Source organism: Plecotus auritus, assembly GCF_963455305.1.
Source record: "Plecotus auritus genome assembly, chromosome: 7".
Classification (NCBI taxonomy): domain Eukaryota; kingdom Metazoa; phylum Chordata; class Mammalia; order Chiroptera; family Vespertilionidae; genus Plecotus; species Plecotus auritus.
In genome coordinates, this window is record NC_137774.1 from 34,700,468 (window position 1) to 34,727,752 (window position 27,285).

Consider the following 27,285-nt stretch of genomic DNA (forward strand, 5'->3'; position numbering starts at 1 on the left):
TCAGAAACAGTGAAAGACGTTTAGATAAGGAGTGTGTGGAGGAGCAAGACATGGGAAAGGAGGGAGGTCATTTTTTTTCATGACAGGAGAATGTGCCTTAGACAATTGAATGTTGTCTGCACTTCAGTTTAGATTCTTGGATAGTTCAGAGTTTCTTATTTGATCTAGAAGAAGAAGGCTTAAGATTATCCAAACCTGAAATCATGGCCCCAGAAGTCATTGTCTTAGGACATGGCTTCAGTAAATATCTCTTCTCTTTAAACTTGCTTTGCTGTTTATGAGGCAAGGATGAAGCTTCCAGTCAAAACAGATGCCCTCTTTCTCAATGACGAAGTTAAATAAAACTTCAGGACAAAGCTCTTAGCAGCACATGAAATCAGATGTCCTGTAGTATTGTTTAATGGTCTGACCCAGTGGTCGGCAAACCGCGGCTCGCGAGCCACATGCGGCTCGTGAGCCGCGGTTTGCCGCTCTGTTGACTAATGAGTTTGCCGACCACTGGTCTAACCCAAACCAGGACGCATGGGTCAATGTGTACAATACCTTACTTTACACTGGTCTTCAGCATTATTCCTCATAACACCAAACACCCCACTCAGATCCAGGAAGAAGCTTTTTCTGCATCTACATGAATGGCCTTTGGAATAATTGAGCAGAAAAAGCATAGTAGTGTGAAATATTTATAAATTACTGAGTCAGTTCTAGCCAACATCTTGGAACTTTTTGTTTTCCCTGGTCCCAGATGTTTCTCCAGGTTCTGGAGATGGAGAGGCTAATAATAGTGTCATAAAGAGGGCAGCTAACCAGACAACACCTAAGACACGAGGTTTATACTTTTCACCACTTAGAGCAAGCCCACATCCCAAGAGAAAAGCCGCTCTGGCCAGAGCTCTCTGGAGGAATAATCCCCAGAAATGGTACCAGAGGGAGCAGCTAAAGTGCCTGAGAGTCTGGCTTCTTGAGTCATGGTCTAGTAGACTGTGTTCGAGGACTTCCTGTTCCTAAAATCATCCTTGGGATCTGTCCAGTGAGGCTTGAGGTCCTAGGAACCTAGGCTGAAGCCTCAGATCAGCTCCATTCCCAATGGAAACTTGCAGAAGACGGGCCTTAGTATTCCAGACAGGCATTCACAGTCTCTGCCTTGTGGCTCTGACCCCAGCTCAGCACTGCACTTAGGGCCTCTGCCGCCTTTCTCACACTCACACAAGGCAGATGCAGCCACGCGGCTCTTTGAGGCCACATCCACAACCTGCATGAAGTCAGCAGGGTGCCACAACCACAGAATGAAATGAGGGAAGTGGGACCGAGACTCAGACTTCCTGTCCTCACTACAGAAGTGGCTTCAGCTTGAGCATCAGGGTCACAGAGCTGATTATTTATGTGGGACAGAGCTGCCCAACGACACAGAAACTTATCTTCTTATAGTCATTGCTGGTGAGAGGGAATTTTATCCTGAGTCCGTGGGTTTAAACGGTGCTAGTGTTTGGCTTACATGGTCGGTGACAGGAGACAATGACCAGGAATGTCCAGCTGCTGACCAGGATGAGCAGGAATGTGTTGAGCAGAGCCTGGGCAGGAGTTGTGCTCAGGGTCAAGTAAGTAGCAGCTAGCTGTGAGTTCCATCTCTCTCCACAGACCAGGAAAGAAGAAAGGGCTGAATCAGTGGCAAAGAGCTGCAGCTGCTTGCCCCACTCAGTCCTCTGTTCCCTGTGCAGGACAGCGTGTTCTCCTGCTGGCTTTCACCTGGTATATGATCGCTTCCAGCTGAAGATCTCATCCAGACTGGAAGAGGGAGAGACCTCCCGCTTCTGCAGGGTTCCCCAGCGACGCCGGCCCCCTAGGAATGAGCCTCGATGCTTGCTCAGCCCTTTCATCCTCTCTTCTGTTCGGAAGAAGTCAGTCAAGGCCCGGAAGTATTCCAAGATGACCTCGTGGCTCCATGCTGGCAGAGACTCCTGGCGCAGGAAGCCACAGTGGCCCCCGTGGCGACTGAGCAGGAGGAAGAAGTAGGGGTTGCTGTGAAAGAGTTCAGTGGGCAGAAAGTGGTCTGGGGGCCCACACACGGGGTCATCAGCGCTACAGATACACAGCACAGGTACGGCTGCCTCGTCCACATCCCGGAGGGGGTCGTTGTGGTCCCAGTAGGCATCCCAACTGATGGGGAAACTCTTGGTGTGGCAGAAGAGGGTCTCCTCAAACTCTCGCAGGGAGCGGCTCCTGAACAGTTTGTGGGTGTCCACTGTGTCCTCCAGGGCCGTGGTGTACCTGGTAGCAAGAAGGTGAACAGAGAAGGTAGGAAAGAGAGGGAAGAATTAGAAAACAAATCAACAAATTGGCAGCTCACAAGCCAGATTCTGACCACAGAGGCTTTCTTTGGCCACACGATGTTTTTAAAAACGTCCATTTTATTGTCATCATTTAAAATGCAGTTATCAGCCTGGCTGATGTGGCTCAGTAGTTGAGCATCGACCTATGAACCAGGAGGTCACAGTTCAATTCCCGGTCAGGGAACATGCCCGGGTTGTAGGCTGGATCCCCAGTGTGGGGCATGCAGGAGGCAGTCGATCAGTGATTCTCATTATTGGTGTTTCTGTCTCTCTCTTCTTCTCCCTTCCTCTCTGAAATCAATAAAATATATTTTAAATAATAAATAAAAAGCAGCTATCAGGCTCCTTTAGACAAATGAGGAGATCCGGTGAGATGGGCTGGCGGTCCTGAGGGCAACAATCGGTATTTCCTCCCTCCTTCCTGTGTCAAGTCCCTACCAGATCTGTCCCTCGTGGCATTACCTGCCCAGCATGGGGGCAGCATTTGACTGTATAAGCTGCTGAGCTACAGTGACGATAGCTCTCCTCCTGATCAAAACTTCTGACCCTCTGTGGGAACTTGTGATGAACTGTTACCTCCTGAACCCCTCTTAGAATAACTCACTGGCTCAGACTATCTAAACCAGCAGGTGGCACCCCCATAATTAACAGTTTACTTTAGGGTGCATTAGTTTGTGTGTGTTTTAAAAGTGAATATGCTATCCAGATAATGACAAATGAGGGTATGGAGGAGGTTTTCCTAGAGAGGGCTGGATGGCAGAGGCCGTGACTGTAATTGATTTACAGGGTGAGTTACCCAGTGGGAGCCTGAGAGCAATTGTTCTGGGGAAGAGGGACATCTTTGCTGTTGCCACCTCTCTGGAGAAGGCCTGGGGCCTCTGATGAGGAGGCCAGGATGGGCAGCTGAGACCTGTGGGGGGATCAATCCAGCAGTTGTCCGTTGAATTTGGATGTGTGTCTCCTGAAATCATTCAAAGAGATTTGCCCTGAGTCTTTAATCCCAAACTTCCATGAGCAGGGTAGTTACTAAAGGCTCCGGTTTCCTCTCCACTTCACTCACCTTATCCTTCAGCTGGTTCCTGGGGGGGTTGGGGGATGGAAGCTGGCACTTAAGCCACACGAGAGCACCTTGCTCCTGGACTACTCTGGAAGCTCTGGGTTGTCATGGCAGTCTGCTGTTATTGAGTTCAGGATTTGATTTCAGAACAGGAGGCAAAATGGGGCAAGAAAAGATAGAGAAACCACAGCTGCCACCATTTATTGAGCACCTACCCAGCCAGTGCCAAGCTCACTTCCATGGCCTCATTTCATGCATATGCGTACCTGGGGAGTTAGTTATTATTAACTCCATTTAACTGAAGAGAGAAGCGAGGCTCCAAGGAGTTCGCTAATTTGCTGGAAATTCAGGATTTGAACCCATGACCTGCGCCCACATCCCAGGTCTTTCTGCCCCAGCACACTGTTATCAACATGTCTCTGACCTCATTCTGCCTCTCCTAGGAGAGCGACAGTGCAAGCCGCAGCCTGGTTATGTGCTGTGGGAATGTCGCCTTCTCAGGGGAAAAGTCCCACCTGTATGCCTGGTGGTAGGGTAGAATGTTCTCTTTATGGAGATTTTTTTAAAATTGTGTTTAAATATTCTTTAAAATTTTGCCTTAAGTATTGAGCACACAGGAATATGCAAAATATTTGTTGGGTCTAAAGATTTTTAATAAATACCTCCACATTTTTTTATTCCTGTCACCTCCAGGCTCAAAGACTGTGAGGGAACATTCTGGACAGATAGCCAGCTGCAATCGCTTCCAGAGCCCTCTTTGCTGATTTGACAAGCTGCGGACTAAGCGGTAAACGTCAGGAACTGCCTCTGTCAGGGATGGGGCCCGTGCTCAGGTTGCTAGGACACGGTGAGGCTGAGTTGCGGCCAGGGGGCCCAGGGCGGGCGGGAGGCCCTGCCTAGGATAATGATGCTGACTGAGTCTTCTATGGCTTTTAAACCGGCTCCCCTGGCTCTCTCTAGACTAGAGGGCTTGGACAGCTTCAGATAGCGTGTGAGGAGAACTTCGCCCACGTCGCCGTAGACCTGTCTGAGTCCACACCAGGCAGAGCTGTGTCTCGCTCAGCCCAAGCCCTATTACCCCCTCACAGGTCTGCGGTCCCCGTTACCCACCTGCTGAGGGCGATTTTCTGGTGGAGCAGGAAGCCCCGCTCGTAGGGCCAGGGCAGGCCGGCCTCAAACCACTCGCGGCAGCGCAGCACCGGCGAGATGCAGGCGGCCCCGGTCATGTAGCTGGAAGAGCCACACTCACCCAGGTAGGACAGCAGCAGCGCCGAGCCCGAGCCCTCGCTCACCGCGAACAGCGGGGCCGCGGGGTGTCGGAAGCGGATGTAAGTGACCGCCTCCTTGAGGTCGGACGGGTCCCCGAAAGGCTGCAGCCGGGGGCTGGCCAGCGGGCAGCCGTGGTGGCCGCGGCGGTGGAAGATGACAGGGTAGTAGCCGCGCTCTAGGGCGAGCAGGCAGAGGCCGAGCACATTGCGGGTGAGGCGCCCCCACGCATTGGGGATCACCAGCAGCACCGCTGGAAGGCCCCCGGCGTTGGTGACTCGACGGCCCCGGGCGCAAGGTCCCACGACCCAGTCCAGGGCCACCAGCCCGTTGTCCGCTAACTGCAGGTACTCCCGGGCCAGCTCAGGCCCCGACCCGGCCGGCAGCACGAAGTGGCAGAGGGTCTGCAGGTGGGGCCCCGAGAACCAGGAGCGCGGGCCCGGCTCCAGCGCCGCGGAGCGTCGCAAGGCGCGCAGCAGGCACTGCGCCAGCGCCGACGGCTTACAGATGAGCCTGCACCCGCCGGGCAGCGGCTCGCGCCCGTTGCCGAACTGGTCCGCCGGGCCTCCGCCGTCCGCCTCCTCCTCGTCGTCCGGGCCCCCGGCCCCCGGCAGGGTCCTGGCTCCGACGGCGCGCCTCCCGAGGCGCCGCAGCCTGGGGGCCAGCAGGCCGAGCAGGGCGATCGCGGCTAGGAGCAGGGCGAGGGCGGCGCCCCACGGCGGCATGGCGAGGTAGGAGAGTCCCCGGCGGGTGGCGGGTGGCGGGTGGCGGACGGCGGCGGCAGGCGATGGGGCTGTCCCCTCCGCGAGTTCCCCGCTCTGCCCGCGGCTCCGCCCGGCTGCGGGCGGCTGCCCAGAGCCCTCCCGCGCGGGGGGGCGCTCTCCGGATTGGCCACGGACCCGAAGAGGCAGCCAGTTCGGGCCTGGCTCCCCTTGTCCGCCCCCCACTCCCGCCCCGGCCCTTTGTACAGCGATTGCGACAAGCAGGAGCAGAGGGTGAAAGGAATCGAGGCCACCGAGAGGGACGAGGACGCGCCAGCGAGCCGGAAGGGAGTGGGGAGGGCAACGAGCCGAGGAATGGGGTGTTGACGGCAGAGAAGTAGGGAGACTCCGAGACCAAGGCTTGGGGGACCGGGATGAGCATGAGTCCCTGTCCCGCTCCTCTGCCCGGCGCGGGGTGTAGCTGCCGGGGAGACCCTGCGTCTCTGCGCCCTCAGGGGCCGCTGTGGAGAAGTAGCAAAAGAGAGAAGTGAACAGACCGCAGCTCCCGGAGGGCTCCCGGGCTCTCGGAGCTGCCGCCGAAGGCACCAGCCGCGCCTCCCTCTCGGGCTCAGCCGCGCTCTCTGACCTTGGAGTTTCTCTCGGCCCCGTGGGCACCAGCAACTGCGCAATACCCCCGCCTGGCGTGGGGGCTGGCGCTGGGCCTGCGGGGACCCAGGCACGCGGGTTTGCGGCGGGAGCCTAGAGCGTCAGTGGGCTGCGCGTGCCCCTGCCTGCATCAGAGCGCTGTGCCTATGCCCCCGGAGCGTGGGGCTCCCCCCAGGAGCCTGGCTTCAGACAGATCTTTAAAACCGCTCCCTAGGCCCTAGCCGGTCTGGCTCAGTGCCTGGAGCCTCGGCCTGCGAACTGAAGTCCCAGGTTCGATTCCGGTCAAGGGCACATGCCGGGGTTGCGGGCCCAATCCCCAGTGGGGGGCGTGCAGGAGGCAGCCGATCAACGATTCTCTCATCATGTTTCTCTCTCTCTTCCTCTCTGAAATCAATAAAGATATATTAAAAAAAGAACCCAAACCGCTCCCTAGGAAGGACTTCCCCCGAAGAAACAGCCCCTCGCCTCCTAAGCTGGAGAAAAGACACGCTCGGGTGCGGGGTGAGGGAGATACATGTCACCCTGTGATGGGGCTGTGGCAGGGCACAGGCTGGGGTCCCTTCATCACCTCAATGGCTAGCCGTTACTAGGAGGACGGGGAAAGAGTTAGGAACCCCTTTGTAAGTCACAGGTATGTGAGAGATGACTGAGATAACACCTTCTTCCTCCATTTGGAAGTTTGGGGCTAGGCATCTCAGCCTTTACCCTCACTCACGTTCCCGTCTTTCCTGAGGACAGCCAAGGGAAAGGGGGCCAAAGGGGACCAGGGAGAGGGCTGCAGAAGCAGAGCCCCGCTGCTTGCCGGGGACGAGGCCTTTGGTTCCTCCACCTCACGGTGACCAGTGTCTCCCGGAGCACACGCTGCCAACGAACGAGAGTGGAGGCGGAGGTGGGGAACAAGCAGTTGCCGGCCGACTCCGGCCTCCCAGAGCGTCTGGGTGTGGGGAGGGTGGAGGTCTGAGACGCTCCGAGGCCGGGTTCGGGCCCTATTTGCGAGGGCAGGAGTGGGATGGGCTGACGGTGAGGCTCTAGGGCGGAAAATCTCTTCCTTCCTCCGCTCGGACTTGGTGATTCTGCCCTTCTTCACATTGACGGGTCTGGAGCGAGTTTGCCGGAGGAGCGTGCCCGTCTCTCCTCCTGGGCCACCCGGTCCACAGGGACCCCACTCCGCCCTTCGCCCGGTTCCATGATCCCACCCGGGCGCTGGGACGAATGCTGAGCGGAGGAGGTGGTCCCCGCCTGCCTTGCAGCACGCTGCGCTCGGGCGGGATTCCCACACAAAACTTTTCCGGCCTGGGGTTCAGGACGCGCGCGCGCGCACAGGCGGGGCTGGGGGCGGGCGCTGGGGCGGAGGCGGAGTGAGAGCGGCGCCGCGCGGCGCGGCGGGGAGCGGAGCGGCGGGGCGGGGCGCGGGGCGGGTGAGCTGGGGCGTCCGGATGCGCGGTCCGGGGGCGGCGCGTGGGGCGTGCGAACTGGGGTGTCCGGGCGCGCGCGGAGCGCGGGGACGGACAGGCGCGCTCGAGCTCGGGGTCTACGTGGGCGCGCGAGGGCGGGCGAGGTGGGGCGGGGCAGCGCGCGCTCCCTCCCTCCCTCCCGTGCGGGCGGCGGGCCGGATCTGGGATGGCGCCTCCTCCGCCTTCGCCCCAGCTGCTCCTCCTGGCAGCCCTGGCGGGGCTCCTGAGTCCCATTGAGGTAAGGCGACCCGCTCCTGAGAAGGCTCAGAGCTCTTTGCCGAAAGTTCGTCCTGGAAGGAGTAGCGCGCGGGGAGGGGACTAGGAGTCCTCCCCTGACGGGCAGGGCCTGGGTTGGGAGAGGGCAGGGCCCTCGCTGACGCCAGCGCCCTAGCTCCTCTGCGCCTTGGACCCGCAGGTGATGGCTGAGCCGGCGGAGGAGGCGGGAGCCCGTTGTCCGGAGGGCCTGTGGCCTCTGCCCCAACAGGTAGGAGCCTGAAGGGCGACGTGAGAGAGGACGTGAAAGGGTAGCCCAGTCCCACTCTGGCCCCTCTGCACCTCCACAGTCACCCTCGGAAGGACCTCTGCCGGTTCCTCCATCCCTCAGTCGGCAATGTCTTCATCCCAACCTGGAGGCCTGGGGCTTATTGTCCCCTCCCCACGCCCCACACAGAGCCTCCCAGCTGCTTTAAGCTCTCTTCTTTCCCCACATATAGGTGTCACCAAGAGTGACTTACACACGGATGAGCCCACGGCAGGTGAGTATTAGTAGAGCCATCCAGGTGCCTGCACTTGAAGGCTTTCTCTGCCTTTTCAGCTCATCATCTCCATTTGTTACCACTTCCCTCAGAACGAGGCAAATGTTCTTAGTCCGGATGATGAGCCAAAGGCCTCTGTGTGCAGTGCTGGGCAAGGAATGCTGTTGAGTGGCTGGCTGTGTGGGCAGGATGATAGTAGAAAAAACAGCTCATGCTCCAGATCTGCTGTGTGACTGGGAAGTCTCCCGGCTTCTCTGGGCCCCAGGTTTCTGTAAGAGAGGATATCAATAACGCCCCTCCCCATGAGGAGTAAATGAACAGTGTGTGACAGCACTTTGCAAATACGAAGCTGTATTGTGTAAGGAGTGTGCCTCAGATTACCAGGCTCCAAACTGTGGGTTCGCCTTGCATGGCTGTCTGTTTTTGCCAGTGGCCAGATAGCTTCCATATCCCTTTGGTTTTCCTTTTGAAAAATCTCACTTTTTTTTTAATATATTTTATTGATTTTTTACAGAGAGGAAGGAAGAGGGATAGAGAGTTAGAAACATCGATGAGAGAGAAACATCGATCAGCTGCCTCTTGCACACCCCCTACTGGGGATGTGCCCGCAACCAAGTTACGTGCCCTTGACCGGAATCGAACCTGGGACCTCTCAGTCCACAGGCTGACGCTCTATCCACTGAGCCAAACCGGCTTTGGCCACTTTTTTTTTTTTAATCCTTGTGATAGTTCCAGGCCAAGAGACCTCATTCCACCTACCTGATTCCTTTCCTCAAACATCCCTTTCACAAAATCATTTTGCTGTTCAGAAATCTTTGATGGCTCATTTCCCACCTTATCATGACCACTCTCCCTTGCCTGGCGTTCAGGCCCGACCGAGTTAATTAAGCCTAGTCTGACCTCTCCAAATCTGTGGATCACCTACCACACGTGTGAGTGCCAAGCTCATTCCCATAGCTGTACCTTTGCTCCTGTCCTGACCTGAAGCTGAAGCACGAAGCCCCCTGGCCACCTACCATCCATACACATCCATCTTCAAAGCCCAGTGCAGGAGTCAGCTCTCCCATGAGACCTTGCCTGATCACATCAGCCCTTATTCATCACCTTCTCTAAATTTGCGTAATGCTTATAACTTAAGTCTTATAATTTAACAACTAACCAGTTTGAGTTTTATTAGCTTGCTCTTTCATTTGCATTAGTCTGTTTCCCTGAGTTTCCTTTACATTCCCTGCAAGTGGAGTCTATGAGTTCTCTTTTGGCATCTTCTACAGCATCTGGCACAGTGCTGAGCATCAGGTCAGCTCAATCAAAGAATATTAATAATTGATCAAGTGTTCCCATCCTGGGTTTGTGCACCTGCTGCCCGTGTGCCCTGTATCTGGATGCCTTTGGGAGACTGATTATATAGAAAGGATCAATGAAAAGAAGACTTGGTCTCCATAGAGGGGATGCTTACAGTCTAGACTGGGGACCTGTAGAACCATCATTGCAGGTGCAGAGAAATAAAGAGTGTGGTGGGAGTCTGACTGGGATAATCAGGCGCGCTGTCATGGAAGCTGTGAGCTTTGAGGGGTGGCACTTGATGGAGGAGAGGTGAAAGGAATGCTCAGAGGCGAGAGGGAGTGCATGCCACTACTCTTCCTTTCCTGAGCTCTCCTGGTGGGAGGGTCATGTTGCCATCCTGGGAGTCCTTTAACCTGGGCCCAGGATGGGAGAACTTGGGATTATCACAGAAGGCCCCAGCCTGGCTTGATATCTCCATGCCTTTCCTCCAGGCAGAGGATGTCAGCTTCCTCTACCATCCCTGTGCCCACCCCTGGCTAAAGCTCCAGCTTGTCCTCCTGGCCCACGTTCATGTGGCCCAGCCCTCACTGGCCCCTGACTCCAGCCTCACTCAGGACCGGGTAAGTGGTTGGTGCAAGTCAATTGTCTGACACTGGCAGGGGCTGTAGCCCTGTGTGCAGGACGAGGGAAATTCGGGGGCTTCCTCTTGTTCTTCCCCCACCTTCATGTTAGCTCTTCTAACAATTGCCTTCTTTCATAGCCCCTGGTGTTGGAAGCATGGGGGGTGGTGCTGGAGATGGCATGGGTGGAGCCAGCCTGGGCTGCCCACTTGCTGAAGAGAAGGCGGTGGAAGAGGCAGAGGAAGAAGGCACAGATCCCCTCCGATAGCCTTTCTGGGCCCTCTCCCTTGGCGCGAACGCCTGGCAGAGGGAGGCAGTGCCGGAGAGGGTGTGTGCAGGTGAGGAGTGGCACCGTGTGGTTGGTGGTGTGGTCATTGGGTTCCCTGGGGAGAGAAAGGATGAGTGCTGTCTCTTCTCCCCTAGGCCCCAGCTTTGGCCTTTACCCTGCGGAGCTGGCGGCCCCCAGGCCCAGAGGTGGTGTCTAGAGGGCCCAGGCGGCACTCTCCTGGTGGTGCCAAGAGGCGTGGGCTGCGGGCTGCCCTTGGTCTCCAGCCTACTTCCTCAGCCCTGAGGTTCCCCTCGGCTTCCGCATGGAGCTTGGAGAACAGGAAGCCCAAGTTAGGAACCCCAGGTGAAGGGGGTAATGCTCCATTTGTGCCCACTGCCCCCCTGCTACCTGGGGGGCCGCGAGGCAGTGCCAGCTCCAGGATAGAGGCCCAGGTGCCCAAAGGGCAAAGCCCAGGTGGCTGTGCCTGTCCAAGCCAGGCTTCCCCAGCCCCTCGAGCAGCAGCACCTCCGCGGGCAGCCCGGGGCCCCACGCCACGCACGGAGGAAGCTGCCTGGGCCGCCATGGCCCTGACCTTTCTGTTGGTGCTGCTCACCCTGGCCACACTCTGCACGCGGCTGCACCGAAACTTCCGACGCGGAGAGAGCATCTACTGGGGGCCCGTGGCGGACAGCCAGGACACTGTGGCTGGTGAGAAGTTCCCTTCCTCACCCATCCCTAGCCCCGCCCCCCATGGCTTCCCTGCCCCTGACTGCTTCCTACCCTGCCCATAGCTGTGCTGAAGAGGCGGCTGCTGATGCCCCCGCGTCGGGTCAAGCGCTCACGCCGGAGACCCCTCCTCCCACCCACGCAGGTCAGCGGCCCAGATGGGGACAGCTCCGACTGACCTGCCCCGGTCCTGGCACTGTGGCAGGTTTTGCCCCTCCTCCCCAGGGGAGGCCGCGACCTCTGCCACGTGGACCACGCGCTGGGCCGCCCTCTGGCGGCCTGGTGGAGCATTTGCAGAGGGGTTGGTTCTTAATGTATTGTTTGTGGGGAAGGTTGGCCCAAGGAAGAAAAAGGAGCTGTTTCAGCCTCCTTTGCCAAAACTCTGTATTTTTAACTAAATTATTTTAGTAGAACATTGCATTGAGTTTGTACAGACATACTCGCTCCCACCCGTGACACTGTCCTAGGCCATTTAGGTTGTGAGGTAGGGATTTTATAAAATCAATTGGGCACTGCCAACTGGGCCTTAGAGGCAGGGTTTTAGGAGTGAGGGAACCCCTCCCACCACTGTGGGGGGTAATGGTGGTGTCACTTACTGCACCTTATTTCCCAGACAGCAGGAGGCTTCCCTCCCTCAGTGAGGAGCTCTATTCATTTGCTTCATACTCCTTGACATTCTCCCTTTCATGCTTGCCACCTCCCCAGCCCCCTCCCCTCAATCCTCTAAGCATCAGAAACAGCACATGATCACTTATTTATTTTTGATACAAATGTACATGATACACATCTTGACAGCAGCCCACCCACCACCATACAGGTAGAGCCTGGCCCCCTGGGGCAGAGGCAGGATGGGAGAAGAGCTGGTGGGCGCTGCCGTCTGCCTCTCCAGCCTTCCCAGGCTGCAGCCCAGGTTCCAGGTACCCAGACACCGCAGGCACAGGTGCTAGCCTCTCAGAGGTTATAGGGAGGGGCCTCTCGGCTGAGTCAGGGACCCCGGGGAGCCAGCCCCAGGCTCAGGTGCTCAGTTCTCTGCCCCAGCCAGCACACTCCCCCTCCACAGGGAGGGGGAGGGCAGATGGAGGGGAGTGGTTTTCATTTAAGTTTATAGAGAAGGGGTATGAGTGGTGGGAGTGATGAGGGGAGGCAGTGGGCAGGACCCCAGTTGGTTACTCTGGCAGTTCCTGGCCCCAGGATGGGTGAGAGGGGGGCTGACCCCCCACACTGGTCCTGCTGCTCTGGTCCCCTCACCCTCACAAACTCCATATGGACCAGGCCTCTGGAACGGCACTGCCGCCCCATCCACTCACACGCAGGGACACTTAGTTACCACGATGTTAAAATTAAGGGGTAGAGAGAGAGAAAAGAAGAAAAAGATTTTCCAGTGTTTGCTGCTGGGGACCCCGGGACACAGGTTGGGGCCGTTTGGCGTTGAAGGAGAGCAGCATGGGGGCTGGTGGCTACAGGATGGGGACATCCACAGAGATTATGTACAAAGGAGGGGGGTGCCCCCACTCAGCCCCCAATAGGGCTGAACTGGCTCATGGGGGTGGGATGCATGTAAGGGGAACCGCCCCGCTTGGAGTGTCCCCACCAGACCCTTTGCTGAGGGTGCCCTGGAGGGCAAGGGGCTGGGAGTGATGCCTTACAGGCCCCTGCACGCTAGAAGGGGAGGGGACGCTATGTACAGGGGGAGGTGCATGGAATGTGGGGGACAGAAGCTCCTGCCACCCCACCTCCCCGTCCTTGGGGGCGTGAAGGGGGCGGGCACCAGGATGCCTGGCTGCCAGGGGAGAGTGGCAGCACTAAGGGCACTTGGCACCAGCGGCTCTGTTGGGGTGGGGATTAGTGTCTGGAGTGGCCCATCTCCCATGGCCAGTGAGGTCCCAGGGTGTAGGTGAGGGTGTAGGGTGAGTGGTCACTGCTTCTTCTCCCGGGTGGTGATGGTGACCAGCTGCTTGGCAGCCTTGGCAATGTCATAGGCGCACTGGATCACCTGCTGAGTCAGCAGCTGGAAGTCCACAGGGGCGCCCGGCTCTGGAGGCACTGTCTTCCGGCACTCACTCTGCAGCCGGTAGGCGCTGGCGTTGAGCAGCCGCAGAGAGCTGCGCACGGGCTCCAGGGCTGGTCTCTGGAGGGAGGGAGGGGGAGGGGCCTCGGACTTGAAGCTGTGAGCACTGATCGGGGCCTAGTGTGTCCACACCTGCCCCACCCCGTGGCCCTCCCAGTCGTCCTCTCTCTGGCCCTGTACCTTTGGGAAGAGAGAGGCCATCTCAGTCACAGCCAAATGGATCTTCTCTGAACAGGGCACAAAGCTGTGGGGGGAGGGTATGCGTTAGGGGGGGCTCTCAGAGAAGGTTGCCAGGGACAGTGGAACACGGCCCCTTTCTTGCCCTCTGCAACACCCACAGGCCAGAGGAGCTGGTGCCCCCCCACCCCCATACCTGTCATGCTTGAATTCCTGGGCAGCCCGCAACAATTCCTGAATGTTCTTGGTGACCTGCTCCGTCTTCAGGATGACGTCCTCTGTGCTGGGAAGCCCGGGGTCCAGGTCTCCATCCAGGCTTTCCAGCTCTGGGTGGAAGTCCTCCTCCTTGCCCAGCTCTAGAAACCGCTTCCCTTCCAGTCTGGGCGCGAGGACAGAGAGAGAGACGTTCTAGCCATGAGGCCTCTTGCCTGTGCCCTCAGCCACTCCAGGGCCCACCTGACCTCCCTCTGCCGGGATGCCTCACCCAAGCAGGGGATCCCCACTTTGCGTGTTTTCATAGTCGCTGTCGGCACCGCTGCCGTGGCGGGAAAGTTTGCTCTGGAGGACGCAGGACAAGACAGTAGGTGAGAGACATTCACAGCCTCACACAGCCCCACCCCCTCCCGTCACACATCCCATGCAGCCGTCCCTTAGGCACAGGGAGGAGACGTTACCGTGTGGCGGCTTCCTTCCTGGGAGCAGGACAGCAGTGGGGAGGGGGGAGTGAAGGGCACAGCTGAGGCTGAAACCCCCTTCCGGATCTAAAACCCAGGAGGGCTGGAGTCAGTCTCTCCTCCTCCCTGTGACCCGCCTTCTAGCTTCTCCGCACGGAGGGTGGGAACCGTGTATGTCTCTCAGCCCTTGCCCAGCCTCCAGCACAAAGCCTGGCACCCACTGGGGCTCAGAACCTGTTGCAGAAACGGACCCACTTGCCCCGGGCCCTGCTTACCCGGTAAAGGCTGGCCGGGACGTGCACTGAATAGATGGCGTCATCCTCCAGCTCCTGGGGGTTAGCACAGTAGGTGTCAGGGAGGGCCCCGTGGCGGACTCGGCCCTGTTTCCCCACCACCTTGAGCCGGCAACTCACAGTGCTGTGGAAAGGCTGCAGCCGGGTGGCGAGCTCGTCCCCAGATGGGCCCCCAAAGGGCTTCAGGGCCGAGCCCGGTTCATACATGGAGAAGGCCTGGCGGTCTCTGCGGTGGGCACTCCCACCAGGCCCCATGGATGAGTGTTCTGCCCGCTCACTGGGGAGGGGGGGTGTGGGCACCGGCCCAGGCGGCTGCCGGATTTGCAAGTTCTCCGCCTGCAGCTTGTGGATCTGGGAGTGGAGTGGTGTCAGAAGTTCCAGAGGGTCCAGGCAGCACCCCCACCCCCACTGGAAGCCCCACGCCCCTTACCTCCCTCTGCAGCCTCCGGAGCTCGTCACTCAAGCTACTGTTGACCTTCATGAGCTGCTGCACCTTTGCCTCGGAGGTAGCCAGGGCCTTCTTTAGCTCCAGGTACTCCTGCAGCGTCACGGCCCCATCAGACAGGTCTGAGGAATCCATACTCTGCGAGGTGAGACAGAAGCCGGTCAGCTGCCAGGGACAGGGACGGAGGGCTGCTCTCCAAGCTGTGACCAGCCCACTCGTCCCCGAGGCCCTGGGCAACAAGAGGATGGAGCTGGGCCCTGATGGGGGCCGGGGAGGGGCCAGGAGGGGCTGCGCTCAGACCCGAGCACGGTTGTTCCGCGTGGCACCGGCGCTGCGCAGAGGCTCCTGGTCGGTGTCCTCGTCCGAGGCCACGCTGTCGTAGTCGTGCTGGTCGTCGAGGTCACTCTGGCTCCGCACAGACAGCTCGAGGTTGTCTGAGGGCACAGGCCTGTCACTCAGGGCTCAGCCACACAACCCGTCTTATCATGCAACCCCGAAAGGGAGCCATGAAAGAGAATATCCTGGGGCCGTGCCCATCCCCCACATCCACTTCGCCCTCCCCACCTGTGGGGCTGCTCAGGCTCTTGCCCTGCTGTCTCCGCTTGGCCTCGCTGAGAATGTCGATGATCAAGGTGGCAAACTCTCTGGCATTAAAGCGGGCCAACTTCTGTCGCCCCTGCGAGGCAGAAAGGGCCAGGCTGGCATGACGGGGCCGCTGCTATCAGCTATCAGCTATGCGCTTTAACCACAGCTAAAACATCCCAGCCGGCTCATTTGGCCAGGGCAGGGGGTGAGGGATGGCACAGATTCAGGGTGCCGAGGGGAGCTCTCAGGAGGAGGCTGGAACCCACCTCCTCGAAGCTGCTCACCAAGTGCTCAAAAGAGCAGCTTCTTCCCCACGCCCAAGTCGCAGTGCCAGCCGGGCCAAGGGAGGCCTTGGGCAGGGGTGGGGAAGAGCAGGCCCAGGCCCAGGCCCAGGCCCAGACAATAGCTGGTGAGGAAGGCAGGGCCCACAGAGCTGGCGACCCCTGGAAGGGAAGAAGGAGCCCCAGGCCCCCCACCAAGCCTCCTTACCTGATTCCGTGTGGCTGAGTATTCAGGGTTAACGGGCAGGAAGGGCACAGCACTGCGCTCTGTCACCAGGGTGCTGTGGTTTTGGGTAGCCAGCCATACTGTGGGGGAGGAGCGGGGAGCAGACTGTCCAGGGTGGCCAGGCCCATGGGCTGGGGTGGGGGAGAGCGCTGAGCACAGCTTTCCTAGCTCCTCCCCAGGCCCACAGAGCTTGGTGATCAAAACAGGGGTGGTCTTCCGGCAGGCACTGGGCAAAGCATGCGGGAGACTGACAGAACGAGGCCACTCCCTCTCGCTAGGCCCAGCCGAGTTTGGGCTGGAATCTGGCTGTGGCTAGGAAGGAGTGATATGGGGGTGGGGAGGGCGGGGAGCGGGGTGCAGGGGGCGGAGCAGGACTGGGGAAAGCGCCAAAGTGGGAGGCGGCTAGAGCAGAGATGAGCCCCAGTGGGGGGTTGCGAGTAGGAGGAGCAGGCTGGCTGCCTCCAGCTCAGCACACTCTGCCCAGCTGGGGGAGCTGCCCAGGCGGGCTCACAGCTGGCAGAGGCTTGTATACAGGCCTGCGAGCAGACCAACCCCAGTCACCCCTTCTTAGTTTCGATCAAAGTACCCGAGAGCCACACCAGGTCCTAGCCTTCCTTACTGGGTAGTTCCTCTGTCCCATCTGCCCCAAGCCCCCAATACCCTCCCAGCTCACCAGCATCATTTTCTCTTCGATCCACCTCATCATACACGTCCATGGCAAGTTCCTCAAAAAGCCGGTTGCTGAGCTGGAGGCACAGAGGGGGTCACAGGCTTGGTCAGACCCACTGGCCCCCAGAGCCGACAGGGCCAGCTCATCAGGTGTCATAAGATGTGGTCAACCACTTGTGTCCCTTATGCCACCCAGCCCCACAGTCTCAGAACTGGAAACTGGGGTTGCGGGTCTGTCTGCAAGGCTCCAAGGTGGGAGAGGGCAAAAGGGAGGCCAGACTGGGCCAGCTAATGCCACTGTAGGTCAGAAGTGGAGCTAGGGCCCTGGGAGCCTTTGCAAGGCAGAGCCAGGGTCAAAGACAAGGGGTGGGGAAGTAGCAAAGAGGAGACGGGAGGCTGGAGTGAGAGCAGGTCAAAGACTTGGAAAAGGACACCAGGTCCGAGGAAGGGGGAGCGATCAGAGGGGCGAGGGGTGGGGGTTAGGAATGGGAGCAGACTCACTGCCTGCAGCTTCTTCTTGGCAGCTTTGGCCAACTCAGACAGGTCCAGGCTGTGGACAAGGAGGGAGCCGAGAATGGGGAAGAAGGGAGAGACCAGACATAAGACATGGCCAGACCCTTGCCAATGATCCCCCCAAACATGCAGAGACCCCAGGGAGACAAGACCCCAGATGCCACACAACCAGAGCCACCCTGCCCCACCCAACTTCCAGAGCCTGCTCCCGTGGCAGACACCAGATACCTCTGAGACATGCACTTTTGCCGAGATCTAAGTCCAGAGGAAGGCAGCAGAGGGAAGAACAGGACAGAGGCAGCAATTACCCAGCAGAAGGGAGCACACGCCTTCCCCCGTCAAGCTCAGACTCATCTCTGCACATGCCAGACTCGGAATGTACAAAACTGACCTCCTCTCCCCTCAACCTGCTCCTGACTGGCTTGCTCCTACTCTCGGTGACCCACTCACCAGGCACCAACGTCAGCTCCTGGGAGTCACCTGAAACCTCCCTCAGCCTCAAGCCTCAGCCTGACTTTTCCCAGGTTCTGCCATCATTTCCTCCTGCCTGGGCTTTTGCTGTAGTTTATTAATCCATCTTCCCCCTCCCACTCTTGCCCCTACAAAACTCTTTTCTACCTAGCACCCAGGTGATCTTTTGGACGCACCTGGCGGCACTATTCCTGGCCGTAAAAACATCTCAATAATAACAGGTATAGATGACATACGTCAACAAAAAGCTCATTTAAAAATATGCTAAATGCTTTGCATGCATTATCTTATTTAATCCTCTCAACAGCCCACAAAGATAGGTACAGTTGCCCTCATTTCCAGGTAAGATAACTGAGGTTCTGAGAGGTTAAGCAGCCTGCTTGAAGTCACACAGCCAGGAAAGCAGCAGAGCCTGCTCCACACACCCCCATGCTGGAACCTCTCTGCTCTCGGAAGGTCACAGCTTTTCTCAGGACTCACAGGACTGGCCACTCCGTCTCTATTCCAGTCTTGCTCCTGGGATTCCCGGCCTCTCACATATGCTGTAGGCTCACCATCTGCTTGCAGTTCCTGGCATAGCATTCCTAACGTCTATGCCTCTGTCTCTCTTGCTGTACATCCCACACTGAACTACAACTGTCTGACTAGGCTGCCTCCCTTTCTCGACTGTGAGCTCCTTAAAGGCAGGGATGATGTCGGAGCCACCTCTGTGTCTCAGTGCCAAGAACAGCAGCTGGCACTGCGAAGGTGCTCAGTTAACATTTCATTGAGTTCGTGCCCATATGTGTTTACAACACCCCCCTGCCACGCAGGCACACACACCAGGCAGAATCAGACCAAAGAAGTAGGGGGAGTCTCGGGATTCCAGAACAGAGGAGGTCTGGGCTCAGGAATCCAAGGTGCCCAGACCTGACAGTCCCCATCTGCCCACACTGCCCTTTGGAGGAGGGAGCCTCCTCTCCAGATCCAAGCCAGCAGGCACAGCAGGGCATAAAGATGGCCATCAGAGGCAGCCACCAGGTGGCGCCAGCATCCATCTTGTAAGCTGGGTAAGGGTTGGAGGTGGTACCTCCCAGCCTGGGCACCTGGGGCCTCTCAGATCAGAGGCAGAAACACCTGGATTGTGCCATGCCCTGCCCTCCAGCCCCTGCCCAATTTATGAACACACCACACAGGGCTGGGCAGTTACTCAGATCCCTGGAGCCCACCACCCTTTCACTGAAGAGCAGGGGTTTATCTAAGATTTTAGTGGGGTCAGTGTCACTGGGAATAGAACCCGGTGACCCACTGCTCTTGGGGGTGCTACCTGTACTCAAGCACTATGTTTTGACAGAAGGGGGCTCAGGTTATGCTGGCCATGTGCTAAGCTGACACTTATCTGCCCTGGGGCCCAGAATTAGGGAGTAAGGACTAGTCTATGAAATGTTTGTGCTTCCAGCCCCTAGAGGAGTGGGGTGGGGAATGTGGAGGGGTCCCAGGCCCCTAAAACCTGGGGCACTGGAGGGGTGGGGGCTCTGGGGGTCAGGCACCAACATGGCCTGTAACAGCCTCTGGGACAGGACACCAGGTGGGCACTTACCTATCGGCCATCTGTGGGATGATATAATGCCCATTCTTGTGATCTGAACAAAAATAAAAATGCCAAGTCACTGGTGCTGAGTGGCCTTAGTAGCTGGAAGCCCACCTCACTGCCATGAGCAGGGATAGGCACCCAGAAGTGTCAGGGGAAAGCCTGGGAGCTGGCTAGAAGTTATGCCCACCCCCACTCCCTACCCCAATGTGTTGCAGCCCAGAGCCTGCAGCAATTTCACAGGAGCCAGTTGCTTAGCAACGCTGTTCCCCAGCCGGCTCTGTCACCATGGCACCTGCTGCTGAGGTGTGTCTGGGTCCCACCTGCCTGGCCCAGCCAGGCCTGCCCCGCACTCTGCTCACCAGGCTTTCGTCCACAGAGGTAGAAGGCCAACCGGTCAGTGAGCTCATATTGGCACTCGACTAGCCTTTCTGCCAGCTCATGGTGCCCCGCCTGCCTGTGGGGAGGGGGCATGGCTCAGCCTGCAGCAGCAGTCCCCGCCCACCCAAGCCCCACCCTTCAGCCAACCCTCACCTGGCATAGTCAATGGGTGTTCGGCCATTAACGTCAGGAGAGCCAGGATCAGCCCCATACACTACAAGAAGCTCGGCCTGCAGCGTCTGCCCGGCCTTGGCAGCCACGTGCAGAGGCGTGGTGCCCTTCTCTGGGTGGAAGAAGTTGGCCTGGGCACCCAGGGACAGCAGGCGTAGACATGTCTCCAAGTTGCCTGTCCGCACGCTTGAATGCAGTTGCTGCAAGGAGCGGGAGCATGCAACAAATGTGTGAGCCCCTCCTCCTGCAAGCTGCACCTGGTATTGGAAGCACCTGGGACTCCTACAGCTCCAAGGGCCCAGCTGAAGTTCGGTTGTCTGGGAGGACAGAGGGCTTCCCACAGGAGTTTACACCAATTAATAGTAGCTGTTGTCAGTCACTATCTACCACATGCTGTGTGCTCTGCTTGGAACAGACATTATATATGAGATGATGCTGTTCTTTCCCATTTTATAGATGAGAAAACTAAGGCTCTGAGAGGCTAAGGAACTACCCCATGTTTTCCTGGCTTTTGGGTGGCAGTTGGGAAATGTTAGCCTTGTGTGTCCACCTGGGAGTTGAGGGGCTTTGACCACATGCAGCCTAACCAAGCAAGTTCATTGCTCCACATGCCTGCGGTTCTTGCCTGACCTTGCTGCCTTTGGGGCCTAGGGCTGAGTGTGACTAAGGAGAAGCCTTCAGGGCGTTATGGGTGAGGAGAGGCCCGCCCGTCCATCGTGGCGCCCCTCAAACCTTGCTGAGGTCTTTGGCGGTGACCCCGTCATCATCCCGGCAGGGAAGCTTGTGCACAAATGCCAGCATCTGGTACTTGGCCCTGATGAACTCTGACTTGATGGGGCTGCACGGGGCACATAGGAGGAAATGGGGAGCAGAGCGAGAGAGGCTAGTTACCTGGCCACCTCCCAGGCCCATGTCCCAGACCACACAGGCCCTGCCACCACCCCTCCAACCCGACTCACTGGACTTTGTCTTGGGGGTTGGCTTTGCGCCGGCCGCTCTGCACTTGTGCAGGGTCCAGCAGGGAATGCTCCCAGATGGAGTTGGCCCCGTTGCTGGCGAGTGTGTGCACCATCTGTGGGGAGGAGATGCCAAGTGAGAGCCCACTGAGTGCTGGGCACCGGGCACCGGCCACAGCCAGTGTGGCTGCAAAAGTACCAAAGGACCTACTGGGTGCCTGTTCACTGATGCACCTCTATCCAGTCAGGCCACCCAAGGATGTGGGTCCTGTTTAGAACTCCAGGTCACATGACCAGCATGTCAAGGCTGAGAGAGGTTAAGCGACCTGCTCAGTGCTACATGGCCAAGCTAGTAAGTGGCAGAGCAGAGATGAGAGACCAGGTCTGTCTGACTCCAGTCCTGGGTCAATGGGTGTTCGGCCATTAACGTCAGGAGAGCCAGGATCAGCCCCATACACTACAAGAAGCTCGGATGAGTGGATGGGTTTGGGTTAGGGTTAAGGTCTTCCCCAGGCAGGTGCTGCCCCCTAGGAGCTACTGAATCCAGGGAGGTGTGTATGTTAGAATGAGGGAAATGTGCCTGCGATTAGCACACACTGTGGGGAAGGAGGAACGGCGGGCCAGCACCGTACCTGCAGTAGCGTGGGAGGCCAGGCGCTGTGGCGAAGGTGCTTGACAATGGAAATGTGGCGTCCCAGGCTCCGGTGCACACTGCAGCACTCGTCACACACCAGCACACCCCTGCTGATGGAGGCCCAGCCAGGGTCTGCCGGGGTGGAAGCCAGGGTCAGCCATAGCCAGATGCAGGCAAGACCCCCTGAGCACGTGCTCTGGGCCAGCACTATGCTTAGTATCCGCACATATTCACTCACTTGGTCCCTCAGAGGTCTAGAAACTGGGACATCAGGAGGCACAGGCGACTGATGAGGAAGCTGAGCTAAGGCAGTGAGAGGGATTTCCACACAGGCTGGCAGCTGGCGACGGACACAGCCGAGCCCTTTCCTACACATATTTGGCTCTCTGGGAAGGTGTGGTCCCCAGGGCCTACTCAGCGGGCATGGTTTCCTGTCCTGCAGTCACCACTATCATTCCCATAGCCTTCCCCAGGGAACAAGACTGCTACCCTAGCCCTTCCCCAGGGAAGCAGGGATCCCCTAGGGGATGGAACCCCAATGTTTCCACACCACTCATCCCTAGGCACTCCTCCTGTGTCTGGGTCAGTGCCACAACTCTCCTGCACCCAGACTTCTGTTGGAGCCAATGGCCCACCTGCCGGACCCATCGCAACCCCCAGGGACACCTGACTCTGCCCTTATCCTGCCAAGGCAAGAGGCCTTTGCATGCCTGAGCCTCCTGTCATCATCACTGATGGAATCCCTCTTAAGGGAGATGGGGAGAGCAGAGGAACTAACGCTGACTGAGCACCCACTATGCACTATGCACCCCTGGGTGCTGTATGCATGCCTCTCACAACTGTCAGGCAAGGTAGGGAAGGCTACCCCTGCCTTACCATTGAGGAAATAGTGCCTCAAGAGAGGTTAGCGCACGTGCACAAGGTCACACAGCAAGTGAGTGAGACTGCTGGGATATGCACCCAGGCACTTAGATGCCAGAGACTGTGCCATGTCCAGAACCGCTGCTGTCTCTGTGCCTCTGTCCTGAAGGGGACAGCCCCCCAGGGGAGAAGGGGGCTCTGGGAACCTCTCTCCACTCCTTGAGAAATGAACTTTGGAAACAAGAAGGGGGCCGGGACAGGGTGGGAGCTCCTGGGGTCCTTCTCAAGGGCAGGGGAGATGCCACCCCTCCCAGGCCCCTTGGGAGAGGGGGAAGGGACAGCTGCATACAGCTCAGGCTGCGGAAAGGTCATGGGGGAGAAAGCAGCCATTGTGTGCCACTGGAGAGTGGGGGCAGGGAGCCTGTCTCCCAGGACACTGTGCTCTGCCCGGGCCCCCACCCTGTCTCAGGAAGCCCTGTCCTGGGCAGGGATGCTGGCTCCCTGCCTTGCCCCATAGTGCTCAGGGGTAACGAGAGCCTCTCCAACCAGAAGGTGATTCTCAGACCCTTCCCCGAAAGGACTTCTATCCAAGTCCCCAGGAGAATCGCGAGGAGACTCTGAGTCAGGGTGCGGCATGAGCTCTGCCCACAGCAAGTAGCCCCTCATAGCACGGGAACAGGAAGTGTCAGAGGAGACTCAGCTTTTTGGGTCAGGGATCCCCCACCCCCCCAAAACAGGGCAACAGGAAAACACAAGGTGCACACTATATACCTTCTTGGGGAGCTAATTCCAGGGGTCCAAGAGGAAGGAACCCACCATCTATGCCAAGACGGGCAGCCCTAAGGCACACTTTAGTGTTGGCTTCACCCAAGTAGTGAGACGCTCCAGGTATGAAAAGCTCCCTCCCCCACTCCCAAACACCACTGGGTCAGGGGTCTGCCCTCCAGCCATCACCGGCAGCCCAGGCAGGAAGCTGGAAATGACGCAGCCTAAATTCCTCTTGTTGAAATGGTGGGGTTTCCTGTAAGTGGGGAGCCGCCCAGGCCAGGATCACAAATGGACCGCCCTACCAGAGGGACTGGCCAGAACAGACACGGCAAGTCCCTGAATATGGCAGTGACCAACACACTAGGATCTGGGGAATGTGGTCCAAGACTCTGCTTGCCACTCTCCTAGGGGTCCCCCCTCTCCCCCACATGCCCACAGTGACCTGAAATAGGAAGGGTGGGCAGGGGACACTGTCCTGGTCTGGGGCGCACTGATGCCAGTTCAGTTCTGATTGACAGATGAGAAAGCCAACCCTCACCCCACTCCCTGTTCCTTATGCCCAGGGGACACTGGACATACCCAAGCAAGAGCCCCCAAGCCTCACCTAGTCCAGTTGCTAAACAGAAGGGCCAGGAAGGGTTCCTGAAAGTCAGTGGCTATTGGAGTTTAAGGTTAAAGGGACTCTGGTCCCAATGAGGCTCCCTGGACCAAACTTGGGGCAGAAGAGAGACAGGGAATGTAAGGGCCAGGGGATGTGGTGACCAACTTGGTATCTGCCAATCCTCCTCCTGGACGCCTGCCTCCCGTCAGGGTGGGGGTCTGATAAGAGTGGGCAAGTGGCAGGCGCGGGGGGTCCTGAGGTATTATTAACCAGTGCCAACTCCATGGAGGTTTCTCCTAAGATAAATTTAGGCCACCACTTAAAGCCATTAGTGGCCTCTGGGGCCAGTAGGTCTGCTATAAAGGCTAGCCTCTCCTGAGCTAGGGACCAGATCCTCACTAGGGAAGAGAGAGAAGCCACCATACTGAAAGCAGGCAAGAGTCATCTACAGAAATGGAGGTCAGAACGGCAGTTACCTTTGGGGGACACTGACCGGGCAGAGGCACAAGAAAACCCTGCAGAGTGATGGGAATGCTCTACCTCTGGATCGGGGTGATGGCTACAGCTACGCACACACGTACAAACTCATCAGGCCAAACAGAAAGGTGCGTGCAGTTTGCCATTCATAAGTTGTATCTCAGTAAAAGAGGAAGAAAGCCCACCACTCACCCCACCCCACAATAATTATGAGGAGACACATGAGCCTGCAGGTTCCCAAATGGCCCTAGCTGGTGGCCAGCCTTGCTCATCCAAGGTGCCTGTAGCTCCGCTCCTGTGCCAGAGGCTGCAATGGGGGCCCTTAGGGTGAGGAACAAGCCCTTGAGAGCTGGGCCAGAACTGTGTGGCAGGGGGAGGATGGGGAAACACACATTCTGCAGGTCCCCTGACCCCAGCCCCTCTCTTGGACTCCCAAGGCAGGCAGGGGCACAGATGGTGCCTGACCAGCAGCTATGCCATGCCCAGCTGCCTCACAACATACTCACACTTATCCCCTGCGTGCCCACGCCTGGGAGCAAAGGGAGGACAGGGAGGGGCCTTTGGGGTCAGGCTGCATCTCACCTTTTACCTCCATAACCACCCCCACCCCCCCCACCCCGGCTTCCTAGGGCTGGGACTGCAGGGTTCCTACCACATCGAGGGAAGCCCATGACTGGGTAGGAGGCACACACCAGGGGTGGCTCTGGGTCTGAGCTCCAGACAGTTGCCTACTCTCAAGCCTTTTACTTGGGCTGAGAGTAGTTCCCAGACTGAGAACGCCATTCCACGCAGCATACAGCGGGGTCTGGAGCAGACCCAAGTAGCCAGCAGGGGTCCTGACAAGCATCCACACACCCGGGGAGTGCCTGCTCTGCGCCAGACACCTTGCTAGGTGCTGGGATGGGGTGATAAGACTTTGTCATCACCTGGCCCACCTCATCATTCTCACCTTCTCACCATTTGCCTCTTCCTGACCTAATCAAGGGGAATGAGGGCCCCGGGGCACAAATGCCTCTGTGGAACAAGGACCAGGGATAAGAGTTGGGCAGTACAAACACCTCAGATACACACCACTCCTCCCCTGAGCCCAATGGGCATCCAGAGACTGCAGCCAAACAGGCAAATGAAATGGAAAAAAGACAACTGCCTTGCTGATGCTGCTCTGCATCCCTCAAACCCAGCATCAGGACCACAGCTTTGGAGATGGGACACTCCCCCCAAATCATTTCTACTCCAACTTCTTTGCCTTACAGGTGAGGAAACTGGGGACAGAGTGAGGAAGGTCTTGCCATGGGGTCACAGAGTAAGCTGGAAACAAAGGCAACCCTAAAACCCAGGCTCCCCTGAAAGGGTGTCTGCTGTGCATGCTACTCCTACCCAGCAGAGCGGCACAACCGCCTGGGACAGACATATAGAAGGCAAGCTCTCCTCTTTCCCCTTCTATCCCTAGGGCTGGGGCAAGGGGGTCACCGTTTCCAGCTAATTAGAGGTAAGCACACACAACCCCAGACAGCTTCTTCGGAGCCCGCTAGATCGTGGCATGCCCTGAGAGGAGGCCTCAGGGTCATAACCAACCACAGAGTATCATGCCTTTGCCAGCATCCAGTTCCCAAACACGCCAGGTTGGAGCCACCAGAGCCACCAGGGCATCTGTGAGTCTCAACCTGTTGGGGTCCTGCCTGGGGCTGTTCAAATAATGTCTGGGAGTTATGGGCCCACAAAACAGCACCGCACACTCTCACACCTGGTCTGTCCACAGGCACCCCAGAGTTCACAGACCCCTTGGGCCTGCCCAGGGAGACAGTTCCTTTTCTAAAGAGAGGATGGACAAGGCCAGGGCTTCCTTCCCCCCGCCAGCTGCCGAGCCCCATCACTGGCAGTGTCCTCCCACATCAGAAGGGAGCAGCCTGGGGGGTCACTGCTCCTCACTTCCTCAGCAGGTCGGGGGTTCACATTAGCCTGGAGCTGACTGCTGGGAAGAAGGGAAACACCACGGTAAACACAGCCAAGAGGCAGGCCAGGGACCAGCGGGCTCCTGGGGAATCCAGAACCCTCAACACTACTCCCTACCCATTTCTGGTCAGACCGGGCTAGGGCACCAGGAAGGGTATCTGCCCAAATTGGGGCGATGCCAAGCTCACTCTCCCAAGCAGGCCTGACTGAGGCGCAAGAAAAGCCGAGTCTAGGTGGTCCCAGTCACCAGGTGGCCTGGAGGATGCCTCAGAGGAAGATGCTCAGGCTCACACTGGCCCTGTACACCGGGCCTGCAAGGAGCCCCAGCCTTGGGAGCCAGGGGCAGGGAGTTCTAGGAGTAGCCACCCCCTCATCTGCTCCCGAGGAAACAGTATCCAAGCTTCCCCCTCCCCCCGGCCCATCTGCCCAGCTCTCTGCCCCTTGCCCTCCGCCACCCCAGCAGGCCAGCAGACCATGCGAGCAGCAGGTGCAAGACGCGGGGGTGGCACTGAGACGGCACAAAACCACATTCGCCCCCACCCCCTAAACCTGGCCGGCCTCCGCCACAGCCCTCGGCCACCCCAGGCTGGCGCTTCCGTTCGGATATTGAGGTGGGGGCGGGGGGCAGCTAGCTGCCCGCCTCCCTCAGACTGAGGAGTGGGAGGCGGCGCCGAGAATGTCCTTTCTCGCTTGTCCGCGGGCGCGAGGAAACAGGGGCCCCCCAGCCGGCCCTCCTGCCAAGGACGAGGCTCCGCAGTGGCCCGGGCGGGGGCCGAGGCCGGAGGCCGCAGCCCCACGCCGCAGCCCCCAGCCCCACCCCGCCCTCCGGCCCCGCACGACGCTCCCGCCAGGCCCAGGCGCCCGCCCGGCGGCCTCGGCGCGCGGTCCCGCCCCCGCCAGGCCTGCTTACCCGGGGCGCTGCAGTCCGCACACACCTCCGCTCGCGGCCCCTTCCGGGACATCCTCAGCGGCGACGCGGCCGCAGCCCTCTGGGCCAGCGTGGGGGGCGCGGGCGGCGGACCCGGGCGGCGGCGGCGGCGGCCCTGCTGCCCGTCCCGGCTCCGGCAAGGCCCCGGCTAGGCTCCGCGCGCCCAGCCAACCGACCGCCCCTGGGCTGGCCCGGAACCCGCCGTGCCCGCCTGCCCGCTCGCCCTCGGGCGCCCTCCGCCCCGCGCCGCCCCGCCGCCGCTCGCCGCTCGCTCTCTCCGCCCCTTGCGCGGCTCCCGGCCGCTCCTGCAGGAAGCGGCGCAGGCCCTGCCTACCGGGGGAGGGGCAGCCCGCACACCCGCCCCGCCGACCAGCCTGCTGGCCGCGCCTCCCGGAGAAAGGAAGCCGTGAGCACGGGCGGGAAGGGGCGGGGGCGCTTAAAGGGACAGCAGACGCCGCC

At 58.8% G+C, this 27,285-nt stretch overlaps 3 protein-coding genes across 5 annotated transcripts; 1 reads left to right on the forward strand and 2 right to left on the reverse strand.

Annotated features, from left to right (window-relative positions):
* Positions 1 to 595: 595 nt before the first annotated feature.
* Positions 596 to 5,470, reverse strand: ABHD15 (abhydrolase domain containing 15). Its single transcript, XM_080679649.1, has 2 exons — positions 4,495 to 5,470; positions 596 to 2,265 (listed from the first exon to the last, which is right to left on the reverse strand). The coding sequence occupies exons 1-2, from the start codon at positions 5,373 to 5,375 to the stop codon at positions 1,740 to 1,742; spliced, it is 1,407 nt and encodes a 468-aa protein (XP_080535775.1). The 5' UTR covers positions 5,376 to 5,470; the 3' UTR covers positions 596 to 1,739.
* Positions 5,471 to 7,439: 1,969 nt separating this feature from the next.
* On the forward strand, positions 7,440 to 11,553 carry TP53I13 (tumor protein p53 inducible protein 13). Its single transcript, XM_080679650.1, has 7 exons — positions 7,440 to 7,709; positions 7,887 to 7,955; positions 8,185 to 8,226; positions 10,002 to 10,130; positions 10,271 to 10,468; positions 10,554 to 11,106; positions 11,190 to 11,553. The coding sequence occupies exons 1-7, from the start codon at positions 7,638 to 7,640 to the stop codon at positions 11,300 to 11,302; spliced, it is 1,176 nt and encodes a 391-aa protein (XP_080535776.1). The 5' UTR covers positions 7,440 to 7,637; the 3' UTR covers positions 11,303 to 11,553.
* A 313-nt stretch (positions 11,554 to 11,866) lies between these two features.
* On the reverse strand, positions 11,867 to 27,005 carry GIT1 (GIT ArfGAP 1). 3 transcript variants are annotated; one of them, XM_080677288.1, is made up of 21 exons: positions 26,809 to 27,005; positions 21,237 to 21,370; positions 20,608 to 20,720; positions 20,381 to 20,486; positions 19,631 to 19,848; positions 19,459 to 19,553; positions 19,106 to 19,148; positions 17,284 to 17,310; positions 17,044 to 17,092; positions 16,547 to 16,619; positions 15,856 to 15,953; positions 15,346 to 15,457; positions 15,082 to 15,215; positions 14,767 to 14,919; positions 14,457 to 14,687; positions 14,319 to 14,372; positions 14,044 to 14,130; positions 13,854 to 13,927; positions 13,566 to 13,748; positions 13,373 to 13,436; positions 11,867 to 13,252 (listed from the first exon to the last, which is right to left on the reverse strand). In XM_080677288.1, the coding sequence occupies exons 1-21, from the start codon at positions 26,858 to 26,860 to the stop codon at positions 13,040 to 13,042; spliced, it is 2,313 nt and encodes a 770-aa protein (XP_080533414.1). In that variant the 5' UTR covers positions 26,861 to 27,005; the 3' UTR covers positions 11,867 to 13,039. The 3 variants fall into 3 exon arrangements, with proteins under 3 accessions (XP_080533414.1, XP_080533415.1, XP_080533413.1); XM_080677289.1 differs by lacking the exon at positions 17,284 to 17,310; XM_080677287.1 differs by having other exon boundaries at positions 14,319 to 14,687.
* Between the last annotated feature and the right edge of the window lie 280 nt (positions 27,006 to 27,285).

What these genes read in the sequence shown, in the direction of transcription:
- GIT1 (XM_080677287.1), bottom strand. Translation starts at nt 26,860, where the DNA reads ATGTCCCGGAAGGGGCCGCGAGCGGAGGTGTGTGCGGACTGCAGCGCC. An exon ending in ACTCAGCCACACGGAATCAG is followed by an intron (nt 15,458 to 15,855) that starts GTAAGGAGGCTT and finishes TCTGCCTCGCAG; the next exon opens with GGGCGACAGAAGTTGGCCCG. An exon ending in CAGGAATTCAAGCATGACAG is followed by an intron (nt 13,437 to 13,565) that starts GTATGGGGGTGG and finishes CTCCCCCCACAG; the next exon opens with CTTTGTGCCCTGTTCAGAGA.
- ABHD15 (XM_080679649.1), bottom strand. Translation starts at nt 5,375, where the DNA reads ATGCCGCCGTGGGGCGCCGCCCTCGCCCTGCTCCTAGCCGCGATCGCC. An exon ending in CAGAAAATCGCCCTCAGCAG is followed by an intron (nt 2,266 to 4,494) that starts GTGGGTAACGGG and finishes TCTTGCTACCAG; the next exon opens with GTACACCACGGCCCTGGAGG.
- TP53I13 (XM_080679650.1), top strand. Translation starts at nt 7,638, where the DNA reads ATGGCGCCTCCTCCGCCTTCGCCCCAGCTGCTCCTCCTGGCAGCCCTG. An exon ending in GGCTCCTGAGTCCCATTGAG is followed by an intron (nt 7,710 to 7,886) that starts GTAAGGCGACCC and finishes TTGGACCCGCAG; the next exon opens with GTGATGGCTGAGCCGGCGGA. An exon ending in TGTGGCCTCTGCCCCAACAG is followed by an intron (nt 7,956 to 8,184) that starts GTAGGAGCCTGA and finishes CCCCACATATAG; the next exon opens with GTGTCACCAAGAGTGACTTA.